Raw genomic sequence first — 14,582 nt, 5'->3', positions numbered from 1 at the left:
GAGGGGCGGCTCGGCCCCGCCAGGTGCCGCCTGCAAAGTTAGAGAGAAGAAAACTTCAGCTCCGGGGAGGTTCGGACCGCTATGCTAACCGCGCCCCCCGAAACCGGAGCCCCTGAAAGACGCCCCGCGCCCGCGTCTCCCGCCGCGCTCGCCTCCCGCCCGGCCCCGGGGGCCCGGCGCCTGCAACGGCCGTGACTGCGTCCGCCCGGAGAACCCAACCAGGGGGCGGGGAGGGGGCGGGGGGCGGGCAACGTGGCCACGGGAGGAAGTTTCCTGAAGTTGCCGGTTCATTCCGGAGCCCGGCCCGCGACCCGGCGGCATCGCGGAGGCCGCCCCGCCTGGGAGAAGTCGGAGTTGGGGTGCTAGAGGAGGGAGCAGCCCCGAATCCGAGAGCGGGCTTTTCCCCTTTCTCTTTGCTCGCCCCTCGCCTTCCGGGCGCGCCTCCGGGATCGGACTTGGACAGCAGGCGAGAAGGAAGGGGTCGCCAGCGCTGCCCCTCCCGGGCATCTACCAGCCCCGGGCCGGGGCCGCGTGGACAGTCTCCCCGGACGAAGCCGCGGGGTCCCAGGCCCCCACCCAGGATTATAAAACAGTGCGGAGGACCCCCCACCCGAGGCTGGTCATCATGTGGGGGCTGCTGGTCTGGACTCTGCTGGCCCTTCACCGGATCCGCGCGACCGGAGCCCAAGGTACGGAGGGCCACCCCCACGTGGGGTTGGGGAGGGTGCTGGAGGAGGGGGAGGGTGGCGGGGACTCGCTGGCCTCTCGGGGGCCTCCTGGACACCGGGCTTAGTCTGGGCAGAGCCCTCTCCAGGGAGTTTCAGGATCCCCTCCTCGAGTTTTGGGGGCTCTCTTTCGGGGGTGGGGCCGTCTTTCTGAGACTTGTGGCTTCCAGAGGAGGGAAGATGGGGGGTCCGTGTTGGGAGGCGTCGTCCGGGGTGAGGTGAGGGGTAGCGACCCCCACCCACCTCGGGTGCCCTCGGGCCGGCGTGGGAGGGGCGCGCGGTTCGGTGCCGGCCGCGGCACCCGCCTCTCCCGAGCTCCTCAGGCCGGGCTCCGGGTCCCCGCTCGGCGTCCGCGGGAAGGGCCCCGCGGGGCACGCGCTGGCCGCCCCGCGGCGAGGGAGCCGGGCGGGAGGGCGGCGGGCGGGAGCCCGTGTCGGGCGCCGGGAGCCGGGTTGGTGGCCCCGGGAGGGCAGTTGCCGGGCCTGGCCACATACGGGAGCCCGCGCCCGGCTGGGGCCGCCGCTGGGGCCGGGGGTGCTCGGCGGGGCGGGCCTGGAGACGATGTCGCGCGTGCGGCCCGGACCCAGCGGGGGGTGGTGCCCGGGGAGGGTCTGGGGCGTCTCCCCTCCCGCCCCCAGACACACGCAGCCTCCTGCCTGTCCCTCCCGCTCCACCGGCGGCTCCTGTCTCTGACCTGTAGCTGCCTGGATGGAGCAGCCTCGCGGTGGATAAGAGCTGCTTTGGGGGTGGGAGCGTTAGGAGGGATGAGGAGGCGTGATCCGGGATGCCCCCCTCCAGAGGGCAGATGCCCAGACATTCCCCCCTCCGCCCCCCAGCCCTTGGGCAGGTCCCAGCGGGGGAGGGCGGCCGCACCGGTGCTTCCTTGCCTTTGGGGTTCGCAGATCCAGACAGTGGTGCCAGCGGTGTCCGAGCGGCGCCTGCTGGGGGCGGAAGGAGACGAAGCCTGGGCTGAGCTTCAGGACTCGCGGGGCCTGGCTTCCCTCTTCCAGGCTCGGGAGGGTGCCTGGACCCACCCGGGGGCGCCGGCATATGGAGGCTGCTTCTCAGAAGGGCCCCACCCCAGCCCTGGGGTCGTCTAGCGGCGAGGGTGAAGGGACCCCACTGCGCCCAGCGTCAGGCAGTTCAGGGAGCCCGGATCAAAGAGATGAGAATAATCAGCTCTCACTCACAGGGTTGAGGGGAGGATTTTACAAGGTAATTTACGTTAAAGCACTTAGAAATTTTGTAAGGGGCCCTGTAAATGTAAGGTAATAAAAGTTATTATTAGTTTTACGATCATCATAAAATCTTCCAGCAGGCAGGGACCTTAGAGGTCGGCTTACTCTAGCAACCATTTAACAGAGAGGAAAACTGAGGTCCAGGGGGCGTTAAGTGAGTTGCCGCTGGGTGTTCTGGGGGCAGAGTCAGGGACCAGGTGTGTTCTGGGCCCTTCTCTCCCTGGAACCAGGACCATCGGCAGCTGGAGTGGGTTTGCTAGGGCAGGGCCTTTCTTTTAAGGGTTCCAGGAGGACCTCGAGGCTGGCAGAATCGGGACAGGGTGTAGCTTCCCCGGGGGCACCTCACAGATCTGCTCTGAGATGCCCGTGGGTCAACTAGCTTGAAAGCCCGGAGACTGGGAGGGCTCTGGGGGTGTCAGCCCCCGTCTGGAGGCATCTGACTTCATTGCTTGTCCGGACTCCCACAGTGGCATGATTTCTGTGTGGCAGGTGGGCTCCCGAGTTCCCGCCCATCCAGGCCCAGGCCCATCAGGAGTCCCCAGGGCACCTGAAGGCCCTTCCTTCTGGGTCATCAAGCCTCTTTATGTCCCAGCCAACACCGTCCCATCCCCCTGAGGCCAAGATCCCCTGGTCCGGTGGAAGTTAAGGCCGGGCCACCTCCTGTCTCTGTCCTCCTGCTAAGGGGCTTGCCCTGTCAGAATCGCTGAAGGTCTCTGATTGATTCCCCCTCTCTCTGGTTCTCTTGTTTGAGGCTGCCTGGGTCCCCTGCTGCTCCCTTTGTGTTCTCTGGCTCTGAGAGAGTGTTTTCCAGAGTCCATGGGTACTCCCCATTTGTCTCCTGGCGGGAGACAAACTGTGCAAAGGATTGTGGGAACTTGGTCTCGGCCTGACTTGGGGGCAGTGCTGTGTTGTGTGTAGTGGCCCGGGGGGGGGGGGGGTGGGGGGGGCGGGCAGGGGCAGGCCACGGGGCTGCGGGGTCCTTTCCTGTCTGCTTTGGGATTAGAGAGTGGCGTTTCTCCTTAGCTTCTCTTTTGAGTTTGAGGCCATGCCCTTCACCCTTTGGGGTACTTGAAGCCACGCCACTGTCTGTGGCTTCTGAGCCCCTTCAGCCCTGTTCTCCAGTCATGACAGAATGAGGGACCAGGCCGTGTACCTCTCTGGGACAGACCTCACGCTGGCCACCGCTGGATTTTGTCTAGACTTACGTTGGTGTTTTTCGGCTGCTGGACCTGGGCCACATCACCCGCTTATACTGAAAGCCATTCGGCCATTTCCCCCAAACCTCAATGTCAAGCCAGTTCGTATGCTTTTCCTCAACTAAGTGCGGTGATGTTGTAGAAAGAGGGATTCGAGGCAGTTGGGGGAGCTCTCAGCAGGTGCCTGGCACTTAGGAGGTGCTCGATAAAGGGTATTGTTGCGAGGATGATGTTGGTTTTTACATTACCAGCCAGAGGACCATGAGGAGTAGCCCCGGCCACCCACCAAAAACACCACGAATGCCTCTCCTTCCTCCAAGATGCTTCTTGTACTTCCGGCTTCTGTGGCCCCATCGTCGGCTGTGAGTGGCCCTGCGGCCGTGTTGGGCCCCACTCCCACGTACTCTGACTCCAGATGCCCGGGGGAGCCTGGACGTGTGCATTGTCGCCAGCTTCTCGAGAGATTTTGCGGGTGCCGCGAAAGTTATTGTTGGCGCACATCCTGAGGAGGCCGAGGGGCCGGAAGGAGGGCAGTAGCAGCCCAGCCAGCCGGTCCAGAAGGTTCTTAGGAGAGCACGGCGCCTGGGGGAGGGACAAAAGGGGCTGTGAGCTGAGGGAAGCAGGCAGCACAGACCCCTGTATGAGTGTTGGCAGGCCCAGCCTCGGAGGCTCTTGAAGGCTCCGAGGGGAGAAAGTTTAGTGCTAGGAGCTAATCACAATAAAAGGCAAACAGCACGCAAGGGAGCGGGATGAAAGTTTAATTACATGGTGTGGCTAAGCTGTAATTATTAATTACTGACAGCAAAAAATAACTTATTGATCAGGGCCTCTTGCTAATTACCACAAGGCCGAGTGTCTTGCTTGCCTGGGGCTCAGCTGGTGCGTGTCAAAGCCCCACACAGGAGTGGGCCAGGGGGCGTCCCCGCTTCCCTTCGTGCTCTTCTCCCAGGGCCAGAGAGGCGGCTCTCTGCCCTGCATCCCTGTCTCCCTTGCCCCGTGCGCCCCTTAGCTTCAGCTGGGGAGTCTGGAACATTCTGGCTGTGGCCAGATGGGTGACACAGTTTGGTGTTTCTACTGGCTGCAGGGTTTCGCCCCTGCGTGGGAAGAGCAGCTCGGGACCCCTACCCAGAGGCTGAATCATGCTGGCAGCCCGACACCTGCCTCAGAAACCCTTCCTTTCGTGCGTGTGTTCGGCAAATAGTTATCGACCGCTCTCTCCCTTATGTCCTCTACTGGAAGGCCAGAGTAGGGGCCAGGAACCTGGTTCCATCAGGGAAGGGCGGCTGGGAAAGAGGCCAAATCCTTTACAGCAGTTCTCTGTTTAAACAGTGCCTGAACGGCCGACTTTACAATGATGTGTTAAACTGCATATTGGTATGCATTTGACTTTGTACCACAGGACACAGTTGGGCTGTAAGTTAAGCGGTAAGGGAGAATGAACTTGTTGTCTGTCCTGAGGACTAGACTGAAAGGACGTTGGACTTGAAAGAAACAAAAAGCCATCCAGCATTGTTCTTTGCCCATAAGCCTGGGACAAGTGGCCATCTGGTGTCTGCTTGTATACCCCTGGTGACGGGGGACTCACTATCTTACGAAACAAGCAGGTTGTAAGACCGTGTCCCCGTGGCTGGTTATCCTGGGATTTGGCTGTGGTTGAAGAAGTCGTCTGATTGGCTGGAACACCTCCTCCCCGATCCTTCTGACTCCTCGCGCCTCGGGGAGTCAGGAGACTGAGCTGGAATTGATGTTGGGTGTTACAGTGCTGCCTGTGGCTTTTCCACCCTGGCTCCCCCTGGAGCACACTGCCACAGACGGACCTCGAGCTGCCTAAAGTGGTGGGAATTAGTCATCATAATTCAGGGCTTTGGGATGCCAATAGCAACAAATGGGCCAGGAGTGACTGCCGGCAGCAGCCTCACTGCCTGTAATGGAAAAGAAAACAAACCGGATGTTGACACATCCTGGTTGCTCCTCGTGGCCGCCCCCTCTGCTGTCCACACGCTGGGCAGAGGGCAGGGCCAGGGATCAGTGTCAGTGTCCAGCAAGGGGCCACCCGGGGCTGCTCAGGGTCCTGATGTGGGGGGTGGGGGTGGGTTGCACAGCTGGTCTCATCGGTCTCCCCAGCCAGGTGTCTGGTCCAGAAAGCCCTTCCCTGAGCCCAGGGAGCCCTGCGGAGGCCCCTCTCCAGGTTTGGGCACCGACATGGTGCAGGGCTCCCGGCCTCTACCTGCACCACTGAATGACCCAGAGCTGAGACTCTTCTCATCTGTAAATGTTAAAGATCACTATGGCTGCCTCGTAGGGGGGTCTTTTGTTTGTTTTTTTGTTTTTGGGTGTTAAATGAGATGATCCTAATCACCGTAAACTGCTCTGAGTAACTGATAAGTGCTTATAACGCACTGGCCACAAGGCTGGGAGGATGTCACAGCCCACACCTCCTGCCTCCTGCCTCCTCTCCAATATGTCCACCCACTCTGCCCACCGCACTGACCACCTCCCTGTTCCTGGAACTGCCCGGTCTGTCTCTGGACTCCCACCTGGCATCTGAAGGTCCTGCTGTCCCTGCGGTCATGCCCAGTCCTCCCAGATGTCTGCAAGGCTGACTCCTTGTTTCCTTCAAGACTTTCCCCTAGTGTCCCTCATCTGTCCCTAAGCCCCTGAAAACATGTCACCTCCAAGGATGAACTTCTTCCCCTGCTTTACCTTCTCCGTGGCACTCAGCTTCACCTGGCATATACTGACTTGTCTATTTATTTATTGTTGGCCTCTCGTGGGGGTGGGGGCTTTATTTTATCCACCGCTGTATCCCTGGTCACTTCGGGCTGTGCCTACCATGGAGAATGAGGTCGAGGAATATGAATGAGCGAATGAAGAATGAATGAATGAATGAATGAATGAACCCTTAGCTAAGGAATCTTTTGTCATCGGCCTGTCCCTCCTTCTCCAGCTTCCTCTCTGACCAGGCACCCACTCTGATGGGCTCCTCGGTACATCACATAAGCCACCTGCCGTGAAGCCCTCGTTATGCTGAGCCAATCACCCCAAGGATGGGAGCCCTGTCTTCCAGAGATTCCGGCCCAGGCTTACGCAGAATGGGGTAGTGTTGCTGTTGAGCCCAGAACCCCTGCTCAGACTCTCTCACCTTAACTCCCAGCTCTTCCTGCCTCTGGCCCTACAGCTGCTTCTGGCAGTCCGGCCTCTGGATTGCGTGACCCTTGGGTTCTTCTTGAGTGCCTACTAGCTGAACTGCACCTGTATGAAATTGGGAGGACACCTAGGGGGTTTGGGGAGTAAGGCCCATCCGTGCTTGGAGGCCCCCTTTGAAATACATAAGAGAGAGAGGAAGTCGTGGCATCCGCAATTAAATGCTATAGCCCAGCTCGCTTCCCCTTGCAGCCCATTGGCCGGAACTGATCACGTGGTCCCGCCCAGTGGCGAGGGGGTGGGAAGCGCAGGCTTCCTTCCTCGTGCTGGGAAAAGAGAGGCGCGCTGGTGATGTCCAGCGTTCCTCCATAACCGCAGAGAGGACTCTGTGGTCTCCAGAAGTGCACTGCATACAGAATTACTTTACTCCTGCCGGGGCCATCCGGAAAGCACCCCCAAGTTAGCCCCAGTCTGGTGCGATTACTTCCCCGGTTTGGGTTTTTTTCCCTTGAGCTGTTGAGAAGGGCCCTGCATCGCGGTGGTCCTTGCCTTGGAATTGGGGCGACCTGGGTGCAGGCTCCTTCGCTTTGCGCTACCCCCGGGCCACTTTGGATTCGGTCGCTCACATCCCATCCCCGTTTTTCTCGTACATCAGTCGTGCCAGGGGAGGAGCCTGGCGGGGAGCGCAGGACCTGAGGCGAGCGGAGCCCTCCATGGAGCCTGGCCTGTGGCAGGGGCTCAGCCGGCTCACGCAGCCAGCTGTGCCTCTGCGTTGGCCCTTCCACATGGTCTCGAGATGGGATCTCAGGTGGCACGGAGTTCTCGGATTTCCCCCTGGGTATCTCTACCCGCATCTTCTTTTTCGGCTTGTGTTTCTCCCCCAGTTTTGAACGATCTGGTCTTTTCTCCCCGTCCTAGGATCACCAGGGAGGAGGCACAGTCATATTTGGTGTGCAGTTCTGGGTATTAGACAGCGTTAGGGGAAGTGTCACCGTTACCTCTGCCCTCCCTTGACTCCATCATGCGGGTAAACTGAGGCTCACAGAGATTAACTCCCCAAGACCGTGTAGCTAGGAAGTCAGGATTTGAACCTAGGGCTCTGTGACCCCAGTGCCTGTCATCTTCCCATTCCCCCAGGCTGCCCTTGCCTCCATGGCATCCTTCACTGGTACTTTCCCTGAGAGACGCGACCATTTGCTGATGAGATGCCCATTCAGCTGTGCTGGCAGAAGACCAGGGCTGGCCCAGGGGACGCGGTAGAGTTTGAGAAAACAGCCCTGGGAGGGACACCTGGGTGGCTCAGTCGGTTAGGTGTCTGACTCTTGATTTCAGCTCAGGTCATGATCTCACGGTTCCTGAGTTTGAGCCCCGTGTCATGCTCCGTGCTGTCAGCACGGATTCTCTCTCTCCCTCTGTCACTGCCCCTCCCCTGCCCCCTCTCTCTGTCTCTCAAAAATAAAGAAGTAAACTAAAACGAAAATAGCCTTTGGAACTCCTCCTCCTCCTCCTGATCCCCCCTGGCTCTTGCTCTATCCTAGCTGCGTCCTCACTGGGCCTCAGGTCAGCAGGATATGAGAGATCAGGATGCGAACCCCCCTGTGCCTCTCTGTCCTTCCCCTGTCCCCTCCCAGGGGACCCAGAGATGTTTGGTGAGTCTCCTTAAGGTCACTTGGGGCACTCATGACTGGGTGCCAGTGACCAAGCCGCACAAGAGTCTTTTAAACTGAATGGGGCAGGGAAGAGGCAATTAAAGTTTGATGCCCTGCAGGAAGCTATTAGTGACCTAGAGCAGTGATGAAATTTTGATGATATGATAATCCTAAGGGGAGGAAACGTTATTAGCCATCATGTGGCCCATTGAGGGAATTCAGCTTCTGGGGTAGCCATGAGGGACTCTCAAGGGCCTGCTGGAGCCAGGACCCTGGAACCCCAGCCCCTGCTGCCAAGGGGCACCTGGTCTTGGAAAGGTGCAGGTGACGGAGGCACTTGTGTGGCTCAGAATCTGAGGGATGGTCAGAGATATGGCTGGGCACCTGGACGCTTGGGTTGTCGCCACATGGTGGGAGTCAGTTATGGATCTGCTACAGATGCCCCATTTCTTGCTCTGGGCCGTGAGAGCCAATCCAGAATGTGCTGTCCGAGGGTCCCAGTGGGACAGCACAGGCCTCTGAGGAGCTTGAAATGTGGATGACTCCCTGGGTTCAAATCCTACTTGTCATTTACTGTCTGGGTAACCCTGGATGAATCAGTTGCAGAGCCCGTCTGTGCCTCGGTTTCTTCATCGGCAAAGCGGGGATAACAGGAGTCCTTACCCCCCTCCGTGGGGTCATGACACGGTTTAATAAGATCTGCTGAGTTCTCAGACAGCAGTCAGTGTATAGTGAATGCTGTATAAGTGCTTGTCATTGTCATTTTTGTCACCATTTTGGTGTTGGGGAAGCAGGGTCAGCTGTGGGCCTGCAATTGGACATGCGTCATGTCCTGAAATGCCTCTGCTGCCTTTATCCCTCACAGACCAGCCAGTGGCATCTAAACGTATGCTATTACGGGCTTATTCATTCGGTTAAGACATTCTCTGGCTCCAACTTAAAATGCAAATACACCGCAGAGAACCCACATGTTAAGGGGTTATTAGCTGTTCAGGCCTTAAGGTGAATGTGTTTATTGGATCCTTTCATAAAACCTCAAATTTCTGTGTGTCGCTTTCACAGCCAAACTCATTTTTTTTCTTCATCCCAACCTTCGAAGGAGTTTGGGCAGAAAGTGTTCACATTATTAACATCGACTGCATTGAACTTCGGACACTTGCTAAGGTCACTCGATGTGTAAGAAAGTGACGGTGAACGACAATGAACACGGGTCCCCTGCTTCCCAGGCCGTCGCTTTTGGTCTGGTCAGGAGCAGCTCACCGTGCTGCTGGGCTTGACCACAAACTTTGTCCCAGCTTGGCTGGGTGAAAAGGGTGGGGCACGGGGTGCGGCCGGGGGTGGCCTGTCCTCTCTGTAAGGGAAGTCAGACCCCTCCCTTGAGACCGCATCTGCTCTCCCACGGGGTCTTGGTGATAAGATCTAAACGCTGAGGCCTGTCAGGTCAGACCCTACTTACCGGCCTTCACTCCAGGGGCTTTGCTACTGCTTTTGTTCTCAGTGCCGAGCCCCCCACGGTCTGGCCCTCCGTGTGGCTGCAACCTCCCCTCCCCTTCCCTGCCACGGCCCTCCACGTGCTCAGCTGCCCCACCCCCCGGAACCCCTCGGCCCCCTCCCCTCTCCCTCACCCCGCACCCCTCGTTCTCCCCCAAGGTGCGCCAGCTAGAACACATCCCCCCAGATGCCTCTGTGCTCTCAGGATGCCGACGGTCTAGATGTCTCATTTGGCACTTTGGCCTTGTTGATTCTGAATTATCTTTTAATGTGCGTGTGACTGATTTCTTTAATTATAAACTCCTTGAATTTAGATAATAACCTTCATCAGCAAGGGTAGAGGCATTAGACATAAATTATCGTTCCCAATTAATGAACTTAACCCTTTGAAGAAGGGCGCTGCGGGTAATGGTACCATCAGGGGGAGGGTAACAGACGCGAGGCCGTGCGGGCCTCGGATCCCGAGACCCGTCCTTACTGGGTCCCTTTGGGCCTCCGTGTCCTCACTGGGGAACGGGGGGCCATAAACACTGCGTTTCTGAGCTGTAGGGTGATGGACTTCTGTGGTGGAGGAGGATAGACACAGGCCCCAGGCCCCGGGGGAGCTGGCCGTGAGCCTGAGGCTGCCCGCTAGCCCCGTGACCTTTTCCTCCTTTATAGGTTCTGTTTTCAATATACGAACATTTGCATTCTATTCCATAGCCTATCTGAATTCTATTTTAACACACAAAGGGTATTTTAAAGCCAACGGATGCTGCTAAAGGAGGTGTGGTATGTCTGCCCGTGGCTTCCTGGACCCCCTGGGATAGATGTCAAAACTTGGTTTTGAAGAATTTGAATCCAGTGATCTCTTGGGTCACATCATCTGTAGGATTCCAAGATGCTTGACATATTTCAGCCATTTATAGTTAAAAGTTTCTGTAATGTTTTGTAGACGTATAGTTCCCCCTGAGGAAGCAGGGCCCCAAACATAATCAAGCCCGGGCCAGCATAACCGTCCACCGTGGCGGTGGTGGAACCTTCAAGGGCATGGGCGGTGGGAATGTGAGGCTGTCAGCCCCTCGCTAGGTGATCCTGACGCTTGGGTGGTCAGAGTTTTCTGGGTCCTCCCTCACCTTCCGGCTGTCTGCTCCATACCATTCAGGATTCAGGGGTCTGGCTCCCGGCCTCTCCCTGGGCTGTCCCCCGAGCCCCCTTTACATTGCAAGCCACCCAGCCCAGCGGCGACGCTGTTGGGGCAGGGCACTGAGTGAGGGCACGGAGGGTCACCTTAGTGAGAGGCGTTGGCCTCTGTGGTAAGTTATGTCCACTGCACAGGGGTCTTTCCCGTGGAGATGCGGGTGCCTTCCAGAAGAGCATCCCTGGCAAAGCAGGGTCTTATTGGAGTTGGTGTCCTGCCATGGCCCAGCCAGCACTCACTAAGTGTTCCCAGTCTGATTCAGTCCCTTCCTCGAGATTTCTCTTGAAGCTGAAAGCATCCGTGCACTCCCAGGCTCCATCGGGCGGCCAGCTGTCTCCATCACTGTTTATATCTCTCGCTGCCCTGGCCCAAGGACTTGGCACCTAGAATGGGGGACGTGTTGCTGCCCTGAGACCGTGCCCAGCACTCCGGCCTTCTTGCTCAGTCAACCTTGAAGCCTTCTCCCCATGGACAGCATGCTTATTGGCCTCACGCAGCTTTGGCTGGCTCAGCCCAGCGGCCCTTGACCTTCCCATTGGGACCCCTTTTCCCTGCCCCGGCAGAGCAAATGCAGGCAGGCCGTGGGTCGGGGGCAGGCCATCGTGAGGCCTGAAGCTGCCAGGGAGGGTCGAGAGGACTTCCTCGTTAGCTCTGGCCCAAGCTCATTATGGGGCTGTGCATCACTGGGTGAAAAATGGTTGTCGTCGGGGCGGTAATAAATAGGCTGCTGTCAGTGTTGATGTGATTGCATTAATGAACAGAAATCAACCAGGGCGAGGGGAGATGCTTCTGGCTGTGGCTCTGGGTGGCTGGAGAGCTGTGTCCACTGCTTGCTGTCGCTTGCCCCAGGAGGACAGCAGCCAGGGCCCGGGTGGGAAGAAGAGAGGCGTTGGCATTTAACCCCTTTCTCCTAAGGCCTTGATGGATGAAGAACCTAGAAGGTGCTAGAGACCTCCAGGAAAAAGGAACATTGTTCGGCCCCAGGGAGTGAGCTGGGTGTGACGGGGGGCCCCCAGCCTCAGCCCGGGCCTTGGGCAGAGAGAGGGAAGCAGGGCCAGCCGAGTGGACCACTGTGCTTTTGATGGCTCAGCCTTCTGCAGAGCCCGGGGTGAGCACACCCGCAGGAAGGCGTGGGGAGAAACACAAGACCCATTGTCCGCGCCCCTTGCCTGCCACCTCGCCTGGAATGTTAGGACTTATTGTCTGTCCAGGAACTTGGAATGTCCAGCCCCAGGGTGCAGGGAGCAGGCCCCTAACTCCAGCTACTCTTGTACCTCTGCCAGGGAAGAGCTCAGGGCCCCAATCCTCTGAGCCCAGGCTCGGTGTCAGAGCTGAAGCAAAGACATGCCTCTGAGACGCGGGCACGCAGATGGGGGAAGGCGGCGGCCGCATTTAGGGCCAGGCCTCGGGGCACCCGAGGATCGAGGGAAGGCCAAAGGAGTGAGGGGCACCCTCACATCTGGGGCCCCAGGGGCACATTCTTGGAGCTCTGGTGTAGCCTGCCTTGTGATGGAGGTGAGAGGGTGGGCCGGAGCAGCGGGGCTCACATCGGAGCCTGCATTCAGTTCCCGTGCAGGGCTTGCCCGAATGCACATTCCCAGGCTCCACCCCCAGAGCTTCTGGGGTGGGGGCCAGGGGCTGGCATTTCTGACCAGCTGCCAGGTGATGCCGCTGGTCCAGGGGCCGCACTTGGAAGAGGTCCAGCCTAGAGGTTGGAGAAGTCCGGTTGCCATGGTGGTGGCTGTGCTGAGTCCCTCCCGTGGAGGCGGAGGACCTCCCTGAGCCCGCTGCAGGCCTTGTGTGCGAGAGGGGCAGACCACCGCTCCTTCCCTTCTAACTTCCTCACCACCAGAAGCTCTCGCTCTCAATGCCCGTCTGTAAAGAAAGCAAAAAGCCAGCCCAGAGGCCTCCTCCCTGGGGGAGGAAGGGCGGGCCGTGAAGTCATCACTGGCTGAAGCAGCTTTTGCTAGAAGCTCAAAGTAACCCGGTGCGTGGATGGATGACAAAAGCCTCGAACCTCTGTTGGCTCATCAGGCATTTTCTAAGCACCTACGGTGCCCCAGGCACAGTGCCTGGGATCCAGCAAAGGCCAAGTCAGGTCCCTGCTCTCAAACTGTTCACGGGCAAAAGAGGGCATGAAGCACGTGGCCGCGAATATAGGACAAGTGTGCCAGGCGCTAAGTACAGGTGGAATCGGGTGATTGGGCGTCTGGCGGGGAGACCTGAGAATGCTGCCCCAGAGGAGGTGATCTTGAAGCCTAGGTCTTGTGGGGTAGGAGGAGCCCCCATCTTCCTTGGGGAATCCTGGAGGCTTTGTTTTTGCTTTGCCGTAATAAGTTGTACCTATTTAAAGAGTATAACTTGGGGCGCCTGGGTGGCTTCGTTGGTTAAGCCACCGACTCTTGATCCCATGCTCATGAGACCGAGCCTCAAGTTGGGCTCCATGCTGGGTGTGGAGCCTGCTTAAGAGTCTCTGTCTTCCAGGAGTGGGTGGCTCAGTTGGTTAAGCATCCGACTTCAGCTCAGGACATGATCTTGCGGTTCACAAGTTCAAGCCCCGCATTAGGCTCTATGCTGACAACTCAGAGTCTGGAGCCGGCTTCGGATTCTGTGTGTGTTTCTCTCTGCCCCTCCCTCACTTGCTCTCTCTCTCTCTCAAAATAAACATTGAAAAAAAAAGATTCTCCGTCTCCTTCTGCCCCTCCTCAGTGTGCTCTCTCTCTCTTAAAAAAGGAAAAAGAGTATAAATTAATCATTTTGACATATGTGTAACCTGTAAAATCACCACAAAAATCAAGATAACAGACATATGTATCCCCACCCAAAGTTTCCTTGTGCCCTTAGTAATCCCTCTCTGCCTAGTAGAGATCTTTCTTTCCCCCAAATGTATATCTCATTGTGGCAGTCTTTTTTTTTTTTTTTTTTTTTTTTGCTTGTTTTAAACTTTCCGTTCAGCTCTGAATTACCTCCACACCTTTGTTGAAAATCAGTAGTCCGTATCCGTGCAGATCTATTTCTGGACACCGTATCCTGGTTCATTTCTCTATTTGTCTTTATACGAGTAGCACATTCTCACACTTGCTGTCCCTTTACGATGAGTCTAGCTTGAAACAAAGTAATGTCAGTTCTCTGACTTTGTTCCGTTTCAAAATTGTTTTGGGTCTTCTAGCTCCTTTACGTTTCCACATGGATTTTAGAACCAGCCTGTCTGTCTTTAGAATCGGTTCACATTTCCACTGGGGCGCCTGGGTGGCTCATTTGGTTAAGCGTCTGCACTTTGGATCAGGTCATGATCTCACAGTTCATGGGTTCGAGCCCCACTTCAGGCTCTGCACTGACAAGTGCAGAGCCTGCTTGGGATTCTCCTTTCTCCTGCTCTCTCTGCTCCTCCCCGACTTGTGCTTTCTCTTTCTCTCTCAAAATAAACAAAATAAAATTAAAAAAGAATTAGTTTACATTTCCATATGCATTTTAGAATCGGATGTTCCCCCCGAAAACCCGCTGGGGTTTCTGACCAAAGCCGCATTGATAAAATAGGTCAGCGTGAAGGACCCACGTCGAATCTTCTGGCCCACGAACGTGGGATTCCACTCTGTTCTTTAGCTTTTCGGTCTCTCTGAGCACCGTTTTATGGATTTTGGAGTACAGGCGTTGCACATTTACCCTTAAATATTTCATATTTTTGATGCAATTGTAAATGCTTTTTATGTCGACTAGGAGCTGTTTGTCTCCAGGATATAGAAATGCGGTTGATTTTGACGTGTTGATCTGGGACTCCGTGACATGGTTCGACTGAATGATTAGTTCTAGTAACTTCTTTGTAGGCTCCATTGGATTTTCTACATAGGTGATCGGGTTTTCTCCGAATGCAGACAGTTTAACTTCTTTTCCAATCTGGATTTCTTTCCTTTCTCGTTCTTGACCCCTTGCACTGACTAGAGCCTCCGAGGAGCCTTCAT

General features: G+C 56.9%; 1 protein-coding gene across 3 annotated transcripts in view; it reads left to right on the top strand.

Annotated features, from left to right (window-relative positions):
* Nucleotides 1–288: 288 nt before the first annotated feature.
* The window catches only part of SDK2 (sidekick cell adhesion molecule 2), a 263,997-nt gene continuing 249,703 nt past the window's right edge, over nucleotides 289–14,582 (top strand). For 2 of the 3 annotated variants that reach the window (XM_045045056.1, XM_011289338.4), the window contains exon 1: nucleotides 293–689. In XM_045045056.1, the coding sequence (XP_044900991.1) occupies nucleotides 626–689 (64 nt within the window). In that variant the 5' untranslated portion in view covers nucleotides 293–625. Of the gene's footprint in view, nucleotides 690–14,582 lie in introns of all 3 variants that reach the window. The other variant, XM_045045057.1, reaches the window with a different exon arrangement.

This window comes from Felis catus, chromosome E1, assembly GCF_018350175.1.
Source record: "Felis catus isolate Fca126 chromosome E1, F.catus_Fca126_mat1.0, whole genome shotgun sequence".
NCBI lineage: Eukaryota > Metazoa > Chordata > Mammalia > Carnivora > Felidae > Felis > Felis catus.
Note: the sequence above shows the minus strand (reverse complement) of the source record. Positions and strands in the feature narration are given on the sequence as shown.